This window comes from Erythrolamprus reginae, chromosome 1, assembly GCF_031021105.1.
Source record: "Erythrolamprus reginae isolate rEryReg1 chromosome 1, rEryReg1.hap1, whole genome shotgun sequence".
Taxonomy (NCBI): Eukaryota; Metazoa; Chordata; class Lepidosauria; order Squamata; family Dipsadidae; genus Erythrolamprus; species Erythrolamprus reginae.
The window spans coordinates 266,755,610-266,780,219 of record NC_091950.1 but is presented as its reverse complement, the minus strand read 5'-3'; the positions used below and the strand labels follow the sequence as shown (position 1 = coordinate 266,780,219).

The window sequence follows — 24,610 nt, the reverse complement described above, 5'->3', positions numbered from 1 at the left end:
TATTTAGCCATAGTTCTATTGTATTTTATACATTAAAGGCTTCCAGGCACATTTGGAAAATGAGAACTCATTTCAACTCTGACAAATGTACTCTCAGGAATTATTGTAATGTAAAAACTGCAGGTAAATCTATTCTCTCTGTTTTGAAAGTGTAGGCAAGTTCAGTTATTATATTTTAGAACAGCTTACAATTGGTTAAGTTTTTAAACTATTAAGTTATTGCACAATTTTGGAATGCCTAGAATTGTGAAATCTTACTGTTATTAAATTAAAAAATCTCCGGATTTCACAATTTGGTTTAGATGCAATAATGATGTTTAAAAGTCTCAATCTATCTATGAATTATTCTAACTGTACAGTATTTTTAAATAAACAACTATTTAAAAGTTGGAATAAAGAGAAAGCATATTCATTTATTAATATATAAATAGCCAATGTTATTAAACATTACGTATATGTGTTACAAACGTAAAATGAATTATTAGAAAAATATTCAATAAAGGGTTGTTGTTTTTTACTTTTATTGGACATTCTGGACTGAAAATGTTAGCAGAATGGTTAATTATTATGTTGGAAATGTAAAATAAGAAAGATTAATGTGACTGTACTTCTGAAATACTGTATATACTGCTGAAAAAAATAAAGGGAATACTTAAACAACAGAATAAACCACTTAAATCAAAACTCTGTGAAATCAAACTGTCCACTTAAGAAGCAACACCGATTGACAATCAATTTCACATGCTCTTGAGCACATTCAACTTTGTACAGAACAAAGTATTCAATGAGAATATTTCATTCATTCAGATCTAGGATGTGTTATTTGAATGTTCCATTTATTTTTTTATATTGCAAACTTGCGATTTATTACTGTATGAAAAATGAGGCAATTATCAAACAGGAGGGAGAGACAACAAAAAAAGATTGTTGGAAAGATAGGTCCCAGATTTATAGGATCACTACTAGTTTATGAACTGGCTCTCTACCAATGTAATAGGCTGATCAATATTATTCCATTTAGCCAAGAGTTAATGGTGTGCTTCACGAGTGAATTCCTCCCGGTTCAGACTGGTTCACCTGAACCAATAGCAATCCACTGGTGATGTTACCAATGGCCAGAGGAGATGACCACCACACTATACAGCAGTTCTCAGTTGGTAATTAAAATCTCTGTCAGATTCACATTTTCATTGAATCCAAATGATATTTCAAAATTTTGCATAGCACTAAAGCAGTCTGATAGCACATCTTTTTGTGTCAGACATGTGACTACACACAAGGATTTTGGTCTTCTCTCACTGAAACATGTCATCAGCACCTAACTTAATAAAATGTTCCAGGATATTTTAGAATCCATTCATCCCAGGATAATAAGGGACAGCCCAAGTGTACACTACTGGATTAAAAGAATCACATATAGCAAGCTGTCATATTTTTAAAATGCTATTTGAATACATTACGTGTAAATGCTTAGGCGTCATACTGGCCAGATACAAAGGAAGATAGTTGCATGAAAATTATAAAATGGAAATTCCTGTAGTATTTCTTTGCATATTTACTACCATATTTAGAATATTTTCCTAAATTGTGTCGAAATGCCAAATATCCATCAGAAATGTGGAGGAATGACTGAAACTGAAAGTGTAAGATATTTCTGACTCATATTTTCCCCTCCTTTACAACATCTGAAAGCAAAGAAAGCAATGTCTCCATGATCTCCATAGCCTAACTGATGTGTATCTCCTTTTGTTTTTCCCATTCCTCTGAAGAACTAACACAGAAGTCTGACATTTCAACATAGGCTAGGAAAGTATTCTAGACACGGCAGTAAACGTGCAAAATTGCATTTCACATCTTGTGGGCTAGTGGAGAAACAAAGTGTGCTTATTTCCCTACCATCCGAAAAAACCTCTGACCATAGTAAAGAATGTTTCCATACTCTATCTGCTTATTCCTTTCTCTATCCCTAGAGTTACAAGAGAAGACTGTGATGCATTCTCAGCATGAGGAAGGTTTGATGTCTGCAGTAGCAGGGTGGTAGAGTTAATGAACTGTTGGTTTACAATTAGTGATGGGTGAACCCAACGGTGTTCAGGTTCGGCAAGTTCGGACGAACTTCACGAAAAGTTCGGCCGAACCCGAACCTGAACGGTCCGTGGCGCCAAAGCTCCGCCCCTGGAATCCCATCATTTTTTATTTTAACGGATTTTTAATTTTTATTTATTTTATTTTTACGAAAAAGGACGCCGCAACAGCGCCGCAAGCAAAGGGAGGTCCTTTCACGTAAAAATAAAAATGCAAGAAGTGATCACTTTGGCATCCTTAGCAACCTGCCGGCATAGTTCCCTCTAAGCTGAGCAGTGAGCAATCGCTCACTTAAAAATCATCATCAACTCAGAGTTTTCCAAACCTGCCCAGAAGCCGAGAGGGAAGGAGAGAGAGAGGAAGAGAGGAAGAGAGAGAAACAGATAGAAAAAAGAGAGGAAGGAAAAGAGAAAGAAAAAGAATGGGAGTAACGAAGAGAGAAAGAAAATCAAAATCTAGTTTGAAACTAGCTCAACTATTTAAGTGGCATTTTGATATTGATAGAGTTGCCCTATTATGAGCTCACTGTTATAGACACACAGTACAGTATTTTATTTTGAAATTCTCTGAGGCAAAACAGGGTGGGTTTTTTATTTATTTGTTTGTTTGTTTGTTTATTTATTTATTTATTATTTCTGTGCCGCCCAGTCCCGAAGGGACTGCCACTCAGACACTATACTTTTCCGCCCACCCCCCCAAAATATTAGAGGGAACACTGCCTGCCGGTATACATGACGTCAAAGCTCCGCCCCCCGGAATCTCTTCATGGGAGGGATTCCCCAGCTCCTTCAAAGGGAGGTCTTTTCATGTAAAAATTATTTTTTTTATTTTTACGTGAAAGGACCTCCCTTTGCTTGTGGCGCCGCTGCGGCATCCTTTTTCGTATAAATAAAAATTAATAAAAATTAAAAATCCGTTAAAATAAAAAACGATGGGATTCCGGGGGCGGAGCTTTGACGTCACATATACCAGCAGGTTGCTAAGGACGCCAAGGTGATCACTTCCTGGATTCCAGGGAGAATGGAGGGAGGATGGAATCCAGGAAGTGATCACCTTGGCGTCCTTAGCAACCTGCCGGTATATGTGACATCAAAGCTCCGCCCCGGAATCTCTTCGTGGGATTCCCCAGCTCCTTTTGTGCCTCCCTCCCAGCCTCCCAACAGCTCCCCGGTGTTCACCTTCCTCCGCTGCCACCAGCGCCCGGCTCCTCCTCCTCTTCCCATCAGATGACAGCCGGGCGGTGGCTTTCATGGTGTTCGGCACGAACGCCGAACCAAAGCACTATTTTTTTAAAAAAATTCGGGTTCGGCATGCTGAACACCACAAAATTCGGTACAGACCAGAATTGTGCGGGTTCGGTTCGCCCAACACTATTTACAATAACTATGAGTAGGCTGATATGTTCAGGGCCAAAGCTTTGGTCCCAGGTTCCTGGGAGGGTACAGGCCCAGTTGAGTCACAGTTCCCAATCACAGTAGCAATAGGACTTTGACTTATATATCTCTTCATAATGTTTTATAGCCATAAGTGGTTTATAGAGTCAGCATATTGCCCCCAACAATCTGGGTCCTCATTTTACTGACCTCAGAAGAACAGAAGGCAGAGTCAACCCTGAGCCAGTCAGGATCGAACTGCTGTTATCACATTTATGCTCATTTTTGCTTGACTCTGCCAGGCAACACAATCCTTTTTTTTTTTACATGATTTTCCCCTGACTTTTAAACATTTTAATACAGTTTGGTTTCCCCCCCCCCCCCCCTGATTTATTCCGTTTTTTTTCACAAATTCACTGATAGTTCCCGAACCGCCTATTTCCGTTTTCCAGGTTTGCTGGACACTCTGTACTGAATATAAATCAAGGCAGATTTGTAGATTCTGGGGACTGGGTTGGGTGAAAGAGAAGAATAGAAAAATAAAGAAATGCTGTGTTTAAACAAACAGTCATAATTCACTAAATAAGCAGTTCCTCTGAGTTGTTGCCCATTCTTCAAGAGCATTGATGGCATACCATTTTCTCCATCTTGTATTCCAGTAATAAAACTACCCCTCCTCTGGAAACTTCATTTAGTGCTGCACCTCACATTGCAAATCATGACCGGGGAATAACACTTTTACATTACAAGAGGAGCTTTGTGACTTGTGGTGCAATTGTATTATCAAGCAATTACATGTGCGCTATATATTATCAACACAGCAATGTTTACTCTGCTCCCTATTAGATAAATATAATTCTATTTACAATGCCTTTATTTACAATTGCTTCCAGTGTTTGCAAGCCATCTGGGGAGGGTTATTAATCCTGAAAGATATGGCATAAATAATAACTGCCACTAATAAATGATACAAATAATTGTCACTAACAAATGATATAAATAATATTCAAGGAGACAGTTAAGGCACCAGGCTAAAAACTGGGAGATTGTCATGTTAGACATGAAACCAGCTGGATGATCTTGGGCTGGTCACTCCCCATCAGCCTTAGAATGGAAGCAGTGGAAAACCACTTCTGGAAAACCTTGCTAATGAAACTGCAGGGACTTGGCCAAGAGTCACCCAGAGACAAATAATATTCAGTAAAGGAGAACATTAGGACAAGGTACAACAAAGAGGGCACCTGGACACTTGCATTTAAAAACCTACCTGGACTGACTGCAACATGGACTGCAAGAGCACTACCTCCTCTGTATGGCTTGTCTGAGCAACATGAGTGACTCTGGAAATTAAGATGCGTGTACACACAAAAAAGGAAGCATTGATGAGGACACTCTGTATTCCAGAAGTAGGAAACTATGGCCCCTTTATGACTTGAGGACTTCAACGCCCAGAATTCTCAGGAATTCTGGGAGTTGAAGTCCACAAGTCATAAAGGGGCCATAGTTCCCCAGCTCTGCTGTATACAAATGTAACCTTGACGGGATTGAAAGCTGAACAGTTCGGCCTTCTTGCTTTCCCATATGAAGCCGTTCCCTCTTCTTGAATAAGGATTTTTAAATTATGCCGCCCCCCGTTGTGCGCTAATGTTGAATCACAGGCAACTCTCAGAAGACATTCGAGTGCCAGGAACAGAGACATGAATAGGTCAAATAACGACAGCTTGGGAACAGAGCAGATAATACTGGGGCTTATGCCAAAACTAAAAAAGGGGGGATTTATCTATCATGTTTTATGACCAGGCCAAATAAATTTTTATTCCTCAGCCAAATTTCCAGTCTCTAACAGCTTTGCCAGTCTGGGAATGCCCAAGAAGGGCAGGGACTGTGCGTGGCCTGAAAGAAATTCATTTTCCCGGGAAAAATAATTCACATTACAGCTCTGAGGCTTACCACACAAGTTTGTTTACGCAGAGCCAAGAATTTCTGGATCTAATCCCAATAGTTCCTGGCACTGTGATTATAAAGGACAATCCAGCAGAGCAGTCTAACCAAAGTTTTCCAAATCCATACACTGAAGAAGAACCAGAATGTCCTGACTAAAAAAAAATAATTAAAATCCATGGGCTAGTGCCTTTCATTAAAGTAATAATCAAATACATATATATTATTGCAATCAAGTAAGAGAAGAGAAGCAGTGGCATCAGTAAAACCAAGGTGATGCCAAATTCACATCGTCACATAAATGCCACATTTATAGATTTGTAAGACATCATCAAATGTTTCTTCAATTTGCCCCGGCATGCTTTCTCAACACCTATGGAGAACAAAATTCGAAAAAGAACTATACACGCATCCTAAGAGTGGTTCAACTATGTATATTCAGTATTTAGTCGCTCAAACATCAAATTATTGCTTCTATCAGCCTTTTCCAATCTTGATAACTTTCAGTGGGGAATTTTGAATTAAACCTTGAAGGTGTCTGGGTTCCAAATAGCATCTAAAATTAAATCATCTAAAATTAAATCAGTCCAAGGCACAGCATTCCTCAAAATTCCAATTTATTAACAGAGCTATGAGAAACCCAAATCTAAAGCTACAAGGGTTCCTTCGCCCAGTTTAAAGTTCATTTCCTTACTCCCACGCCCATAAATTCATCATATTGGCCAGTCATCTTTTGGCACTGTGTCTGCTACTTCCATCAGCTCCCAGGCAGGTATTGAACAAAGGATGACCTTGAGAATCTAGAATGAAATGGTTATGGCTACATTTCTACATCCCTCATGCAACAGCCCCTCCCAAGTTCCCATAGCAAGAATACATTCTAAAGCAGTGTTTCCCAACCTTGGCAACTTGAAGATATTTGGACTTCAACTCCCAGAATTCCCCAGCCAGCGGATGCTGGCTAGGGAATTCTGGGAGTTGAAGTCCAAATATCTTCAAGTTGCCAGGGTAGGGAAACACTGTTCTAAAGCATAAACTGTGGCAGGCCAAAGTCTCCAAGTCAACAATGGCTTTGGCCTGATAGGAGCCTCATTTGAGGCGGCTTCAATGTAGGAGAATCCTATTGTGGAAGTCCTTGACTTATAGCCATATTTGGGACCAGAATTTCTATTGCTAAACAAGGTAGTTGTTAAGTGGGTTGCATTATGACCTTTTTGCCATGGTTGTTAAGTGAATCATGCAGTCATTAAGAGAATTAGGCTTCCCCCATTGACTCTGAAAAGCCAGCTGGGAAGGTCACAAACAGCGCTTACATGACCCTGGGACATTGCAGCAGCTGTAAATACATGCCACTTGTCAAGCAAGCGCCTGGATTTAGATCATGTGACCTTAACGATGCTGTGCTGATTCTAAGTGTGAGGACTGATTATACGTTGTTATTTTCAGCACCGTTGTCACTTCAAACAGTGACTAAATGAATGGCTGTAAGTCTACCATAAGATGATTTTCAATGGAATCGGTTCACATAATTAGTGGCCATCTGACCAGAGATTCAAAGAAAAATTAAGAGATGTATGTAAATCATGTGTGGGACAAGCTTCATATGAGAATTTTCCAGTTTTTAGTTCAGGAAGCAAATAAATAACATTTATAAAGTTGGAACAAAGACAAAATGCAAAACCTCAGTTTTGGAAAACAGTTTTCTGTTTGTAGCTCATACCTTCCTATGTTTCCAAAGCTGTGCCATCTGGTCCTTGTTCCCAAACATGATTTAATTTTTAAAGTTCAAATCAGGCTGGAATTTTCATTCCCCAAAAGTTTACAGCTGAAAAAAAATGCAACATTCTGATATCACACTCAAGACTCAGTAGAGTTGCTAATGTCACCGCCTTTTCCTTCCTTTAAAAATCCTACGTGAGGCAAAAATTAGTGATGTTTAATAGTACAGTGATACCATTTGTGGTTCTACTTGTCTAAAGATGTCCAGGATAAACCGCACCTAAGAACCTAAATAGGAAAAAAAGGCTGTTTATACTATAGAGTGTTCCCTCGATTTTCGCGGGTTCAAACTTCGCGGATAGCCTATACCACGGTTTTTCAAAAAATATTAATTAAAAAATACTTCACAGGTTTTTTTCTATACTACACTTTTTCCTGCCTGATGACGCCATACATCATCGCTAAACTAATAATTTTTGCAAATAAATAACAAAAAAAAATTTATTGTTAATAAATAATTATGTTTATAAATACAGTGGTACCTCGAGATACGAGTTTAATTCGTTCCGGACCTGGGCTCTTAAGTCGAGCAGCTCTTATCTCGAACGACTTTTCCCCATAGGAATTAATGTAAATAATTTTAATTGGTTCCAGCCCTCAAAAAACTCACAAAGTTAGTCTAAATTATGCAGAAAGACAAGTTTTTAATGAAGAAATGTACATGTACATATAAATGAATAATGAAGTTTCTTTCACTTAACTTGTAAACTTTCTTAAACTTTTAAATTTACATATGTTCAACTTCTCTGCCACCCAATCCTGTAGGACAGAGGTCCCCAACCCTTTTTGCACCAGGGACCGGCTTTAAGCGATCAAGAGAGGAATAGGTGAATGAATGGACGGAGGGTGGGAAGGAAGGAAGGAAAGAGGGAAGGGACAGGAACAGAGGAAGGAAGCAAGGAAACTTATGAAAGGGGAGAGTAAGAGAGGAATGAGTGGAGGGAGGGAGGGAGGGAAGAAGGTGGGAAGGAGAAAGAAAAGAAGAAATAGAGGAAGGGAAGGTAAAAGAGAGAAAGAAAAAGAGCTAACTTCCGCGTTCAGCTTCAGGAGACAGCTGCGAAGCCGCGCGCGTGTTTTAAAAGGTTGCAGCCGGCCTGGGGGGCTCGGGGGGGTGCTGGCAAGCCCCCCAGGCCGGCTGCAAGCACCCCACGAGCCCCCCAGGCCGGCTGCAACCTTTTAAAACACGTGCGCCGCTTCGCAGCTGTCTCCTGAAGCCGAACGTGGAAGTTAGCGTTCGGCTTCAGGAGACAGCTCCTTGGCGCTCGTATCTCGAATTTGGGCTTGTAAGTAGAACAAAAATATCTCTCCCCTCCCAGCTCTTATCTCGAGTTGCTCGTAAGTAGAGCAGCTCTTATGTCGGGGTTCCACTGTATCAGGATCACTAAGTATCTTATTCAATGGTGAGTACCAGTAATAATGGTGAGTAAATGGTTGTTAAGGGAATGGAAAATGGTAATTTAGAGGTTTAAAGTGTTAAGGAAAGGCTTGTGATACTGTCCATAGCCAAAAATGGTGTATTTACGTCCGCATCTCTACTTTGCGGAAATTCGACTTTCATGGGCGGTCTCAGAACGTATCCCCCGCAAAAATCGAGAGAGAACACAGTATTCCTATTTTAAAAAAATATTGAGAATTATACTACAGTTTTCTGTATTGTAGGATCTGACAAGGAATACTTTTGGAAGGATTCATTTTAGGGCCATCCAAGAACATCTTACATACATGGTGGTGCTAAGTATGTTTTGAAAAGGTACTTCAAAGTATTCCCTTGTAAAGGAAAAAGCCCAAAGCCGCCAGAAGATACAAAATTTATTCCTCTTGGAACAATACAGCAGCATTAGTAAAACAGTACATCAGTGTATTCAGAAGCATAAATCTGCTCTCCCTCCTGAGTTGCAGAGTCTGGCCTTCACACATAATAATCAATCTGGAAGCATAGATAGCCGAAACAAAGATAGATGGCTGTTTTATATCACACGGAATTGAATTCAGCTCATATAGAGCAATCTGAGACAAATGGATAATCAGTTGCTATTTTTTTTTTTTAAAGGTACAACACGAACCTCAAACAAATTTCCCTCTTCAGAACTCAAAGGAAGAAGGAAGCTATCTGCAAGCTTAGCCTGCGAATTAGATTTCTCAGCATTTCAACACACTGCCACACACAGGGAATTCTTACACCTTGGTTTGCATAACTAACAGAGACAGCTATAAGTTACTACCACCGATGATGGTAACCATCGAGATCTGGCCATAAATGGTATGCATGAGTTTCACTGTTTTAAGTGTTTTTAAACTGTTTTATAGATTTTTAGTACAGTGGTACCTCTACTTATGAACTTAATTTGTTCTGTGACCAGGTTCTTAAGTAGAAAAGTTTGTAAAAAGAAGCAATTTTTCCCATAGGAATCAATGTAAAAACAAGTAATGTATTTGATTGGGGAAACCACGGGAGAGTGGAGCCCCTATTTCCTCCCAGGAGATTCCTAGAGAGGCCCCACAGAGGCTTCTCCCCGCCTTTTCCAGCCCTGTTTCCTCCCAGGAGATTCCTAGAGAGGCCCCACAGAGGCTTAAAAAAGAATGATTTGTTTCCCCAATTTTTGGGGAGGGGATTTTTTCCCCATTTTTTCTTCTGTGCATGCGGAGAAGCTGAGTTTCTGGCATGGTGCATGTGTCGCTATCTTGTTTTCAAGGTTTTTTTGGGGGGGGTGTTATTTTTTGCCAATGCACATGTGCGTGCATGCAAAGCACATGTACATACATACAAAATGCATGTGCATGCACATGAAATGCATGTACTCCCAGGTGCACCCATGCAGTGCAGGTGGGGATGAACCGGCAGTGAAATAAGTTAGAACCCACCCCTGTATCTGAATACACCTGGAGCCTAGCAATTATTATGGCAAAGTATTCTCTTTTTAATGAGATACTCCAGACACCACTGGCCAATAGTTGCAAAAAAATATTAAAATGAGACCAGTGTTGGATGATATTTTCACTGGATATTTTCAAGAGTCACATGAACCTGCCCTAAACTTGCTCTGCTTCTTTCAAGAAGTAGCAATCTCTTTCTCCTCTCCCATTGGGGTGTGTATGTGGGATCAGCACAGTACAGTGGAACCTCGACATACGAGCAGCTCTACTTACGAGCTACTCGAGATAAGAGCTGGGAGGGGAGCGACATTTTTGTTCGCCTCCCGAGCTCACTAACTTCCGCTTTCGGCTTCAGGAGACAGCTCCTTGGCGCTCGTATCCCGCGTGTTTTAAAAGGTTGCAGCCGGCCTGGGGGCTCGGGGGGGTGCTGGCAAGCCCCCCAGGCCGGCTGCAACCTTTTAAAACACACGCGCCGCTTCGCAGCTCTCTGCTGAATCCGGAACGCTAACTTCCGCGTTCGGATTCAGCAGACAGCTGCGAAGCAGCGCGCGTGTTTTAAAATGTGGCAGCCGGCCTGGGGGGCTCGGGGGGAAGCCCCCGAGCCCCCCAGGCCGGCTGCCACGTTTTAAAACAGGCGCGCTGCTTCGCAGCTGTCTCTGAACGCTAACTTCCGCGTTCGTCGGCAGCGGTTTTTTTTGTTGTTGCACGGATTAATTGACTACATTGTTTCCTATGGGAAACAATGTTTCGTCATACGAGCGTTCCGACTTACGAGCCTCCTTCCGGAACCAATTAGTCTCGTAAGTCGGGGTTCTACTGTATGTAAAAAAGCAACACTACGATCCCTAATTAACTAATCTAAGATTTAAAATGAAGCTGTACATTTTTCTTACTCATTCCTCCGTTCCTCATTGGCTTGTGGTGTAATTTGCAGAGAAAGAGTGCTAGATATTTGCAGTGAACAGCTTATCATACAATTTGCCATATGAGGTTCGTTTGCTTTTTGTTTTTTACTCCAATTCACAATTCTCAACATTTTATGTCAGCAATTTCAATATACAGTAATTAGATGGCCAGATGTGGCCCCAACATGGAACTTCATTATGGAGACACATACTTGAGGATGTGAGGGCCTCTTGCCATTCAAAAGTACAAAGTGTGCATTTGTGGGTTAGTGCACTAAATCTGAAGATATAATTTACCAAGCCCACAGTCCCACTTTGAAATAAAAAAGGGGGAAGGGATAAACTATACACTATAAATAGTTAGTGAATCAGCAGTCATGTGAAGAGCAATTATTGGGTGGTGTTTGGTTTTTTTTTTCAAACTAAGATTGCTAACTTTATTTCCTGGCAGACTCCTGTGCCACCCTCACCGCCTACCTGGCATGCAGAAATGAAGCAGATAGAGCTTCATCCATAAGTTTACTCCCAAGTCTGAAACTGTTAAAAAAAAAAAAAAAGGCTGCTTTTCAGGCAGCTTTTAAAAGCAAAAGAATCTGCCAAAAAGGACTGGATGTTCTTCTATCAGATTACAGGATGTCTTGTATCTAAGAATTGTTTCATCTCCCACACTGCAATATATAAATATCTCAATATTTTTCAGAGTAACTGTATTAATCTTTGTAGCCCAAGCAATTCTCTGTAGTTTCCTTCTTGCAGAGATTTAGCTTCTTGCAGAGATTTAGCTCTATTGTGCCGTAAATATTTCCAGCAGTGCACCTTCACATTTGCAACAAAGGAAAAGGAAAAGAAATCTAACTACTTTGAGCAGCAAAGAGGGAAAATGGTTCCTAGGATAATAAGCCGGTGACTTAGTGCTACTAAGAGAACAGCGGAGAAGTGGAGGAATAATTTTTAAAGAACATTAGGGCTCCAAACTCCAAATGGGAGAATCATAAAGATAAAAGTTAGATTAAAAAAAAGAGTTATAATAAAAGCAGGGAGGGGTTTTTTTTTGGGGGGGGGACAGCTTCAAGTAACCCAAAACATTGGTTAAATGCAAGCTGTATATAAAACAAGATGAAAAAAAGACCCAAATGGAGGGTGGTGAATTAGATGGTAAGCAGTCATGCCACAACTACCAACCAAACACATTTCTGAATTTCACTTTCATTAATCTAAGACAGTGGCCCCCAACCTGTTGGGCAACAAGGATGGGTTCCATGGAGAAAAAGTTTTCCGTGCACCGGAGGGAGTGTGGTTTTGTGTGCTGCCTGCATCCTGCAGATGCAGCTCCACTTGCTCCTGTGGACCAGTTTGCTTGCATGCTGCGGACCGGAAACGATCCACGGATCAGGGATTCAGAATCTACATTAGCATAAGGAACAGACTGCTGTGCTGGAACTTTCATAGAAACATAGAAGACTGACGGCAGAAAAAGACCTCATGGTCCATCTAGTCTGCCCTTATACTATTTCCTGTATTTTATCTTAGGATGGATGTATGTTTATCCCAGGCATGTTTAAATTCAGTTACTGTGGATTTACCAACCACGTCTGCTGGAAGTTTGTTCCAAGGATCTACTACTCTTTCAGTAAAATAATGTTTTCTCATGTTGCTTTTGATCTTTCCCCCAACTAACTTCAGATTGTGTCCCCTTGTTCTTGTGTTCACTTTCCTATTAAAAACACTTCCCTCCTGGACCTTATTTAACCCTTTAACATATTTAAATGTTTCGATCATGTCCCCCCTTTTCCTTCTGTCCTCCAGACTATACAGATTCAGTTCATTAAGTCTTTCCTGATACGTTTTATGCTTAAGACCTTCCACCATTTCCATGCAAAGTCAGGAACTTTCTGCTAAAGACAAAAAAAAAAATGCCTTTGAAAAGACCAGTGGAGAATCCCAGGAGAAAAGGAACCAGAAGCTATATGCTGAAGTTGGGAAAAGGAATCCAGCACAACTGGTTTCTGAACGCAATTCAAAGTGTTGGTTATGACCTATAAGGCCCCACATTGCATCAGACCAGATTACCTACGGGACCTGAATCTCAACGACTGGTTAGGTCCCACAGAGCTGGCCTTCTCCAGGTCTCGTCAACTAGACAATGTTGCTTGGTGGGACCTAGGGGAAAGGCCTTCTCTGTGGGGGCCCCAGCTTTCTGGAACCAGCTCCCCCCCCCCGAGATTCGTACCACCCCTACCCTCCTCACCTTCCTCAAGAATCTAAAGACTCATCTGTGCTGCCAGGCTTGGGGCTATTAACTGCTTGCCCCCTGGCTGATGAATGAAATGAATGATTGTTGTTTAAATGGGAGTGACTGATTTTTAAATGTACTGTACTTGGGGTTTAGACCAATTAGTTTTAAATGTAATTGGATTTCAGAAGTTTTTATTGTCTTTTATATGTTGTAAGCCTCCCCGAGTCCTCGGAGAGGGGCAGCATATGAATCCAATTCATCATCTTCTTCATCATCATCTCTTTAGTTTCTATCATCATCATCATCAACATCATCATCTCTTTAGTCTCTGTTAAAAATAAAGAGTCAGTAAGTAAAAAAAAAACTGGATAGAGAAGTTTGGGGGGAAATGCTCATGAAAGTAAGTAGGAATCCTACTTGAAGGCATGAGGTCTTCCCACAGCACAGGTAACATTTTAAGATGAGTAGAAATAATGCATAATGTTGCTTTTTACCATGTTCCTTCCCATAGATCATTTACAAGCTATCTTTTTATGCAACCTGGCATCTTTTTGTGTCAGAGTTGCTTTTATATTAATGGCAGATCTACCATCCTTTGAACTACTAAGAGTTTTATGTTCTCCTGTATGTTCTTTTTAATTGGATATTGTTTTCAGATGTCTGTGTTTTGAACCATTCTGTATTCTTATCCTCTCTGCCACATCCAACTACTTAAAAGTTAAAAAATAAGTCACCACATTCTCCCTTTCCCTTTTTGTTTCTTGCTTTAAATGAAGTTTGATTCTCTTTATTCCTTGTGATATTGATCTCATGTTACAGTCGAAGCATCTGAGCGCAAAGCTTGGCGCAGTGATCGGAAAGATTTGCGGTTTTACTGTCTGAAAAACAGCTGATGTTCCTGAACACGGCCTGTTAACTGGCGTCCGCGAGGGGGCCGATGGCCCTTCCTACCTGTGGCAGACTGAGCTCAAGGCTGCTGCATCGATTATTATTATTATTATTATTATTATTATTATTATTATTATTATTATTATTATTATTATTATTTACTTACTTACTTACTTACTTACTTACTTACTTACTTACTTATTTATTAGATTTGTATGCCGCCCCTCTCCGGAGACTCGGAGCGGCTCACAACAACAAAACAGTACAAATCCAATGGTTAAAACAATTTAAAACCCTTAATATAAAAAACAATCATACATCTCATACAAACTAAAGCGGAAACGGCCCAGGGGAATCAATTTCCCCATGCCTGGCGACAGAGGTGGGTTTTAAGGAGTTTGTGAAAGGCAAGGAGGATGGGGGCAATCCTAATCTTCGGGGGGAGTTGATTCCAGAGGGTTGGGGCCACCACGGAGAAGGCTCTTCCCCTGGGTCCCACCAGATGATATTGTTTTGTTGATGGGACCCGGAGAAGGCAAACTCTGTGGGACCTAACCGGTGGCTGGGATTCATGCGGCAGAAGGCAGTCCCGGAGATATTCTGGTCTGATGCCAGAACTGGGATACCGGGGCGGATCCAGAGATATTCAAATAGATTCAGTCTTCATTGCTGACGGGTGAGGACAAACCATCCTGCTGGCTCCTCCCACAATGGAGAAGGGTTTGGTTTTCATAATCGGGTGCTTTTCAATGCTACAAGGCCAGTAAGTGATTGTGCTAAAGAATTTCCCTTTTATTATTCCCCATCTTCTTTTTAAGGGTGAAATACATACAGTGAGGGTTAGAGTTGGAAGAGATGACATCAGATAGAGACATACCTAGGAAAATAGATAGGGGCAGCACTAATGCTGTACCCAAAGCAAGCCTAGACAGTATAGACAGCGATTAGGAGGGAAAACCACCAGCCTTTCAGACAATGGGTTTGATTTTGCTAGTGCAAGGAGTAATATTGCAGTAATATTGACAAATGCAGAGCAACATCTAAAAGAGCTTTCATACACCCTGTCTTAGGTGGTTTGTGGATTCCTGAAAGGTCTTTATATTGTAAACATAGAAACAATGTGGCCTAGTTTTAACAATGTACTAAAGGTCTGAGGTTGTTCTATATTAATACAGTATTATATGGATCGTTTAAAGAATGGTTTACATTTAGTTCATTTTAACCATAGTTTATTATATGTATGCACACATGTGTATTATTGTAGTATCACTGTGGTATTATTTTTATTCTTAATATGGTTGCTGTGTGTTTGTTTTTATATATTGATGTTGTTGTTATATTTCGCCCAATGAAGAAAACATTTAAAAGCAAAGGATATGTTCTTCAGGATAAGCCATTCAACTAACAGTACAACATTATGCCAGTTTCCTTAGTAACATGTCTCTTTCATTTCTATGAGATTGATCCTCAAGAAAGTTTGTTTAAGGTTGATGCCTAATTTACCAAGCACAGCTACTCAGACATTAAGCCTCCAAGTCTCATGTAGTTCAAACATGAAGTAATATGTAGACTTTGCTCCAGCATACAGTTAGCATACTCAACCTCATTTAAATCACAGCCTGTCAGTTCCAAGTGCCATTTAAAACATACTTTTGTCTTTCAAATTTGGTCTTGTGATTCTTACCACTGAACATTTCATATGAAGAAACCTACATAACCAAATCTGCAGGCTCAGCACTGATACCATCAAAGCATAACTGAAGATGGATTTTTTTTTCATGTTCCCTTCTTAACTATTTTCTTCCAGTTTCCCTGCAGCCAACCATGAATGTCTCCTTGCTTGATTTGAGTGGGTTTCTGCAAGCTGTTTCAGCAAAGCTGCTTTTAAAATATGCATGGGTCTATTGATGCTGAAGAATTAGAGAGACTAGAGATTACTTAATGTTTGCATTAGAGAACCCAAGGTTTTCAAGCATTTTTAAGGCACTGCCACATATTTAAACCCCTGGAAAGGAGCAGGATGTAGTATATAGTCCCTCCCAAGATTCTTTCTAGATAAGTTTAAGTTCTTTTTTTAATAAGTTTTTTTTATTCTTTAACTTGAACATATCATCTTCCATTAAATCGGTGGTTCTCAATCTGGAGGTTGGGACTCCTTTGGGAGGTCGAACAACTGTTTCACAGAGTTCACCTAAGACCATAGGAGAAGATAAATTTCCCATGCTGTTAGGAACTAAAGCTTCTATTCTGGCGCCTTGGAACATATTTTTACAATCCAACCAATCAGGAGTTTACAGTGGGGATGTCCCTCTGAACTTCCTGCCAATCAGCTTAAAGTTCTGTTGGGAGAATTGGCACTAGACTTATGGTTGGGAGTCACCACAATATGAGGAACCGTATTAAGGGGCCGCGGCATTAGAAAGGTTGAGAACCACTGCATTAAATAATGTGTTGTCTTGGTACAAATGCCTCTGTGTTATTACAGTCAAGATTTATAGTATTCATTACATTGGTAATAATTCTCTAATCTTACAGTAATAGTAATCAAAGTTATAACTCTATTCATTTCTCCCTCTTACTGTATCTTCTACTGAAAATATATTATATTAAATATAATAACCTTAACAATCATATTGATAATAATCATATTGTTTTCATTTCTATGTTAACATATGTTCTTTATTTCACCGATCTCCATTTATTTCTCAGTTCTATTTTTATTCTCCAACCATGCATAAAATAGCTCCCATGTCATACAGATATTCAGTTTGTTCTTTCTCCATTACAGCAAGCCTTAATCTATTCATTTCTGCACATTCTAATATTTTTCTAATCAAATTCTCATCCATAGGAATCTTACCAGTTTTCCAATTTTGTGCAAATACAATTGTACCGTTTCCCCCAAAATAGGACATCCTCTGATAATAAGCCCAATCGGATTTTTCATTGCATGGCAAGAAGGCCAAACAATTATTACAAAAAAAATATATAAGACATGGACTTATTTTCATGGAAACACAGTCACTGCAGTTAATACATGTACAATTAAATATTGATTTCCTTTACTATATGTTTCAGGCAAAATCCCCCACAAAAATATTTCTGATTTTAAATCTATGTGCTGCTTTATCATCTTTTCCAACCATATTTGTATTTTTGTCCACTTTTTTTTGCCACTACACATGTCCACCACACATGGTGATACGATCCAGGTATCTTTTATCGTTTCCAACATTTAGCTGGTTTATCTTTAAACATCTTTGCCAACCTCGCCGGTGCCAGGTGCCATCTATAAACATCTTATACAAATTTTATTTGTATGCAGTTGACATTAATTTATCATTTCTATCCCACAACCTTTGCCACTCATCTAATTCTATTGTATAACCAAAGTTTTTTGCCTATGATATAATTGTCTCCTTCACTTGTTCATCTTCCAACAGCCAATGAGTAAGTTATACAGTGATCCCTCTATTCTCGCGAGGGTTCCGTTCCAAGACCCCTCGCGATAATCGATTTTTCGCGATGTAGGGTTGCAGAAGTAAAAACACCATCTGCGCATGCGCGCCCTTTTTTCTATGGCCGCGCATGCGTAGATGGTGGAGTTTGCGTTCCCCGCCGCCCACGCAAAGGGGAAACCCCGATTCGGCTCCTCGCTGCTGCTGCGCTACCGAGCAGATCAGCTGCTGGGCGGCCGAAGGAACCTTCCCTGGGTCTTCCCCCTCATGCTGGTGGGCGGGCGAGCGGCGGACATCAGCGAGGAGCCTGGGTTTCCCCTTTGCGTGGGCGGCCGGGAAGACCCAGGTTGGGGGTTCGGGGGGGTGCTGGGAAGCCTCCCAGGCCGGCTGCAACCTTTTAAAACAGCCGCGCCGCTTCCCAGCTGAGTCCTGAAGCCAAACGCGGAAGTTCACCTTTGGCGTTTGGCTTCAGGACTCAGCTGGGAAGCGGTGCGGCTGTTTTAAAAAGGTCGCAGCCAGCCTGGGGGGCTTCCCAGCACCCCCCAGGCCGGCTGAGACCTTTTAAAACAGCCGCGCCGCTTCCCAGCTGACTCCCGAAGCCAAACCCGGAAGTGGTTTTTTTTTTTTAATTAATTTTTTTTAAATCGCGATATAGCGTTTTGCGAAGATCGAGATCGCGAAACTCGAGGGATCACTGTACAGCTTTTTTATCACTTTCTTCTGTCCCTGTTAATATCTTATCTAATTACGTTGCTTCTTTATAAAAAACCATATAATTTAGCATCTTTCTCATATCTAGAACATACCTGCACCTGTGAATACCATACCATGCCCTTGATCACTCAATTCTTGTTTCTTTTTGAGTTCCCTCTTTTCATTCAAAAGATCTTTATATCTCACAATATTTCCCATGTTAATAACATTGGGTGAATCAGTGCTTCCATTGTTGAAAGCCAAACTGGTGTCAAATAATGTTGTTCTCTAATTTTCTCCCATTCTAACAATAATGCATTTCCTTATATAATGTCTTTGAAAGTAACCTTGTATTCTGCTTTTCCCATACCATAGAAAGGCATGCCAACCCAGTTATAGGTCATGTCCCTCCAGAGTCAATAGCCTTATGTCTCTATGTAATCCATTCTTTCATCCATGTTAATGCTGCTGCCTGATAGTACAATTCCCAATTAGATAGTAAAAAGCCCCCTCTATTTCTTGAATCCTGCAACATTTTTAAACTAATCCTTACTTTTTTCCCCTGCCAAAAGTAGTATTATTTTATTAAGTTCCTCAAAGTAATTTTTTCCAGTTTTATCGGAATTATTTGAAATAGATACAATACTCTCGGCAATATATTCATTTTAATTGTAGCTCTCCTTCCCATCAGCAATAGCTGCAAATTTTTCAAAATGTATTTTAATTTGCTGCATCAATTTTCAGTAATTATCTTCCTTAATAGTAGTTACACATTTTGTGGTCAACTGAATTCCAAAGTACTTTACTTTCTTAGTACTGTAATCTGAATATCTATTCTCTTCATTGACTCTTTTTTCTGATTATCACTAAGGTTTTCCACTAAAATTTTAGTTTTCTGTTTATTTAATTTTTAATCCTGCTAACTTCCCCATATTCCCCATAATTTTTAAAATTAATTTAGGCTGTTTCTTGTGGGTCTTCCAAAATAAATACCAAGTCATCTGAGAACGTTTGTAGTTTATACTTTTCTTTTTTAAATTTCCATATCTTTTATTTCTATATCCTCTCTAATATTTCTATTCAAGTGCCATGATAAATAACATGGGGGATAAGGCTAAGTTCAAATTCCATCATCTTCAACCATCATTGCAGGGACTAACTTCCCCAGCAGATTAGAAGTTGGGCAATCACCATCCAGTTACTTCAAATAACTGACAGGGAAAAGTGGGAGGGGAAGAGATTCTAACTTAACCATCACAGAATTTTTTAAAAGCATTTATAAGAAGGGGGGGGGGAGATGGAAAATATTACCCCAAATCACATATGATTTCACAGAGCCAGAGTCACACCTCTTTAAAGAGGCATGGCATAAATCAAACTTTGATAGTGGAATCCATTTATGAATCCAGATGGCTTTTACTAAAGGATCCTTCCTTATATAGCCATGTAGGTTGGTCATTTTTTTTCTCCACCCCTTCAACTTGCTTTGCCAGAAACTGACTGCTGCTTCAGCCAATGCAACTGAAGGTTTCTACTGGGAAGGAACATTCCCGAGGCTCCGTGTTCACCTTTATTTCATCCATCCATCCACCTGTCCACACCCATTGCAAGCTCTCTTTTAACCAGAGGTCAGGGGAATAGGAACTGTGGGCCTCTAGTTACTCCTAAACAACAACTCTGAATAGTACACCAATATGATCAATGTGAAGGATACTGACAGAGGATCTGGAGCAATGCTTCTCAATCTTAGCCACAAAAGTCAAAAACTTCCATTTCCTCCATCAGTATGAACTGGAAGGACTTGGTTTTTCTTATTTCTGCATATTGAGACATTGCTTATATAAGTAAGGTTGAACATTGTACTTCTGCAACTTGGTGCTTTCTTGATATATTAACAACCCTAGACAACATAAATGACAAAATATTATCAAGGTTAGCAAGTCAGAATATCTACAAGGGGAGGTTTCCTGCTATTATAACTCTAATCTCAATGTCTTGAAAGCTAATTAAATATTTTCCCCTCTCTATTCCATTAGTTCTCCCCCAAACAATCAAGCATAGCCAAGATTTATCAAACCTAGTATCTTTTTTTCTCCTTACATAAAAGGGTAGAGAGGGATACGGTAAGTTAGGAGATTGTGCTTGCTGATTCTTCCCAGCAAAGAGCTGCTAAAAAAGTCCAGGAATTAAAGAAAAGTAGTAGGGTATAAGATGCTGGCAGTAGTATGCTCCATCATCATGTTGCCTGTACTCACCTCCATTGCTCATTCTAGAAATGGGTTGAAAAATGTTTAATAAAAAAAAACCCACCACATTTTAGGATGGCAGCCAAATGGAGTTATGCAAGCCAAATGAATTATGCATTAAATGCAAGAAAAAAAAGGTCCAAAATGGCATTAAAATATCTAGGTGCACATATTCGCTAATACAAATAGTTCTCACTTAAAAACTCTCCTGTTTAGTAACCATGTAAGTTACAGCAATGCTGAAAAAGTAACTTTAAAACCAGTCCTCACATTTACGACCATCACAGGGCCCCCAAAGTTACTTGTGATTCAGGCCTTTCACAGCTGGCACACATTTATGACAGTTGCAAATCCCACAGTCACACTAACTGCCATTTGCACACTTCAATTGCTGACTTGTGACAAGCAGAGACAATGGAGAAGCCGGCAATCAAAATCACAACTGATGTCTCTCTGTGGCCACATTGCTTAGCGATGGATATGCCAGCCCCAATTTTAAGCATATACATGTACATGCCTGCATACAGAGCAAGAATGGATGCACCACATCATTCTATGATAAAGTTTTTTCATAACTAATTTATTTAGTTCTGATTAATAGTGCGGCCCAAACTGTGCAAGCTATCCCAAAGGCCGATTCTGGCCATCTGCGACATTGACACTAATTTGGGTGCAAGTCTCTCTGAATTCCACAGAATTTGCTTACCTCAAGGAATTCATCAAATGTTAGCATAGCACCCCCATCCATCTTTTTTTATAGTTTTATTTTTTATTTTTTTCTCCACCATACATCAAATAATTACATCCATATAAACCAATCATAGTAATAAAAAACCCATTAAAAATATCTTACTTTGACTTCAATCCAAATACTATCAATATTTGCCAGTCTGAACTTCCATTTTCTATTCACTCAACCTTCTTCTTTCCTCCACTCCTCACCCTTCTTTCTTTAACTTTCTCAGCCCTTCCTTCTCCAACCTCTCCGTCCATCATCATCATCATCATCATCATCATCATCATTATATTATTTCCCTTCATAAATCGACAAGGCTCAAAGAGAGGGGGGGCTCTCAGGAGGTTGTGAGTTCTATCCTAATTAGAGGCAAATGCAGGGTCTCCATTTTGGGCAGTGGGCTTGGACTAGATCAGTGTTTCCCAACCTTGGCCACTTGAAGATATCTGGACTTCAACTCCCAGAATTCCCCAGCCAGCATTCGCTGGCTGGGGAATTCTGGGAGTTGAAGTCCAAATATCTTCAAGTGGCCAAGGTTGGGAAACACTGGACTAGATGACCTGCAAGGTCCCTTCCAACTCTTGTTAATCTGTTAAAAAGGCTGCTGACAAGCGCCAGTAAGGCCCTTCGGGAAGGATGCCGTTCTCCATCAAGCTAACAAAAATAAAAGGACTGGGCAAAACTTCACCACCGCCTACAATAAGGGGGTCCAGGTTACCGGGGCTCCCCTTACTACTAAGCCTCCAGCTACATCATGTTTACGGACGACATTTGTAAGACGCGAGCCCGTTCAACGGGTGAGAGCCGAGCAATGCTCGCCTAGAGCGCGAACGCTCCATCTCACCGCCGGCCGCGCAAAACCCTCCAAGCCGCCGCGCCGGTTAAGAGAAGGGCGGCCTACCCAGAGGAAGCGCCCGTGGGATGCCGCCCGTCAGGAGCTCCAACGAGGGCGACGCCTCAGCCTTCTTCTCCTCTTGCTGCTGCTGCTGCTGCCGCCGCCGCCGTCCTCGGAAAGAGAAAAGCCCGCCGCCTCGGCCGCTTCTGCTGAGCGGGCGCCTCCTGGGCTCTGCAGCTCCCGCCGGGGCTTGCATGGACCACGCGCCGGTGCCGCCCGCTCCTCAGGGGCGCGAGCAGCCTGGCCGGGGTGTGGGCGCCTCGCGCATTCTGCCGCCGCTGGCTTGGATTGCCCGCCCGAGGGTGGTTCGGCGCGCTTTCCTTCGCCGCTTTCTGCTCGCCCTTGTTCGCCCCCCTTATCCTTCTGTCCCTTGAGGAAGGAAGAAGGATGGGGGGGGGGAGCGAGGAGGGAGGGAGGGAGGAGGGAAAAGGGAATAGCTAATCTGAGCACAAGGGCGCCATTAAGCTTTCTGTGGCTTTGCAAGCCGGAGCGGGGCTGCTTTGAAGCGACCGCTAAATTGGGTGCGCCGCGGATGTTCTCCACAGCCCACTAGCCGCCCCGCGCGCCCCCTGCTGGCTCGCGGGGCGCAAGACATAAAAAGGCCAGAGCCTTCCCCTCAGGCAAATCTCAAATTCGGATCGCTATTTGCGCAACTTCGGCCTTCGGGAAGGTGGGCAATTGATGATCGACTCGCTTTTGCGGGCACCTCTGAGTAGCTAGCAATCCGAAATCAGTCAGAATAGAGCTGGAAGGAGCCTCAGAGTCTTGTAGTCCAGCCCCCTGCTCAAGCAGAAGACTATACCGGGGATTAGATTAGATTATTATTGGAGTTGGAAGGGACCTTGTAGGTCATCTAGTCCAACACTCTACCCCTCAAGCGGGAGTCCCTACACTATTTCAGACAAATGGCAGTCCAGTCACCCTTTGAAAGTCACAACTGTCGGAGTGCTCACAATGTCCGCTCACAATCTCGGTAGGCAAGCTGTTCCACTTGTTTTATTGCTCTCACTGTCAGAAAGTTCCTCCTTATTTCCAGATTGAATCTCTCTTTGGCCAGCTTCCATCTGTTATTCCTCATGTGGCCTTCTGGTGATTTGGAAAACAGCCTGACCCACTCTCAGCCATGGGATTTTAAGAGAATTTTTATTGGGAAATGTAAAGAAAAGGGTGGATAGCTTATTTTCCTGTACTTTTCTAACACTTCTCTCTTCCTTTTTTTCTAATCCAGACTGTCCCAATGATTAACCAGAGTATTCAGTTGTAACCTAAAATGGACAAATACTAAAAGACAAGGCATAGGCTGACACTGTAAAATTTAACACTCTTCCGTCATTTTCTCTAAATTGCCCCATATCCCCACAGTTGTTGCTTGTGACTGAGATAAATGAAAACTCTCAGATCAGGGCAATTTACATTCTTGCCCACTTAAAGGCTGGAGGAATGCTTTTGAACGGTACCATCTGAGTGTATCCTACTTAGTTTTATAACTAACTTTCAGATTCATTATTATTAGTCTTCAAAGTCACCCTTCAATGTGGGCATTTGAAATTGGCCACTGTGTGATTAATGGATACTGCAGAGGGTGTCAAGAGACTCTCCACCCCACATCCTCGGAAAGGGCTGGCATATAAATCAAACAAATAAATAAGCAAACAAATAACTAAACAAACAACTAAACAAACAAACAAATAAATAACTATGGCAGAAGCTCTTCCTTTGGATTGCCTCCTTCATATAATACAGTGATGGCAAACCTTTTTCGGCTCAGGTGCGAAAGGGGTGCCCTCCTCTCACCCCATGCATGGACACAACCCCTGCAATTCCCCCCCTGTGCATGCGCACAACCCTCCATGGCCACAGGCCTCACTGAGGCTTCCGGATTGCCAGTAGCCACGTTGGGCTGCTTTCCACTCTCTCCAGGGTTCAGGAAAACCTCCTTAAGCCTGGGGACAGTGAAAACGGCCCAACGGGCCAACTGTAAGTTTGCTTCCGAATGTCCATTTGGCCCGTTGGGCCATTCTTCACCATCCCCAGAGTTCACAAGGCTTTCCTGAAGCCTGGGCCAGCATGCACATACATAATGGAGCTTACATAGGGCAATGCCTTGCATGCCCTCAGATATGGCTCCGCATGCCACCTGTGGCACACATGTCATAGGTTCCCCATCACTGATATATTAAAATGCATTGTGATATCACACTTACCAAAGGAGTGAAGCTTGCATCAGGACAGCATGATGCCATTGCTCTCATTTTGATTAAAGCATTGGGTTTTTCAGACACCTCTGTATGTAAGACAGAATGTTAAATGAGAAGAACTCTTTACTTGTTCTTTAAAATAAAGAACCCGAATATCTGTATGGTACATGTAGTCTGTCTATAGAGATTCTCAGTCATCCAGGTTTGTCCCAAAGGTGCTTTTTCAGGAAGCAACTGGACTTACTTGTTTTTTTTTCTTGAAGACATTTTGCTCCTTCTCCTTTTCTTCAGAAGAAAAAACAA

At 41.2% G+C, this 24,610-nt stretch overlaps 1 protein-coding gene across 2 annotated transcripts in view; it reads right to left on the bottom strand.

Moving 5' to 3' along the window:
- The window catches only part of RNF144A (ring finger protein 144A), a 100,287-nt gene extending 77,692 nt beyond the window's left edge, over positions 1-22,595 (bottom strand). The window contains exon 1 of one of the 2 annotated variants that reach the window (XM_070732950.1): positions 22,116-22,595. In XM_070732950.1, the coding sequence (XP_070589051.1) occupies positions 22,116-22,305 (190 nt within the window). In that variant the 5' untranslated portion in view covers positions 22,306-22,595. Of the gene's footprint in view, positions 1-4,725; positions 4,874-22,115 lie in introns of those variants that run through there. The other variant, XM_070732952.1, reaches the window with a different exon arrangement.
- Positions 22,596-24,610: the final 2,015 nt, after the last annotated feature.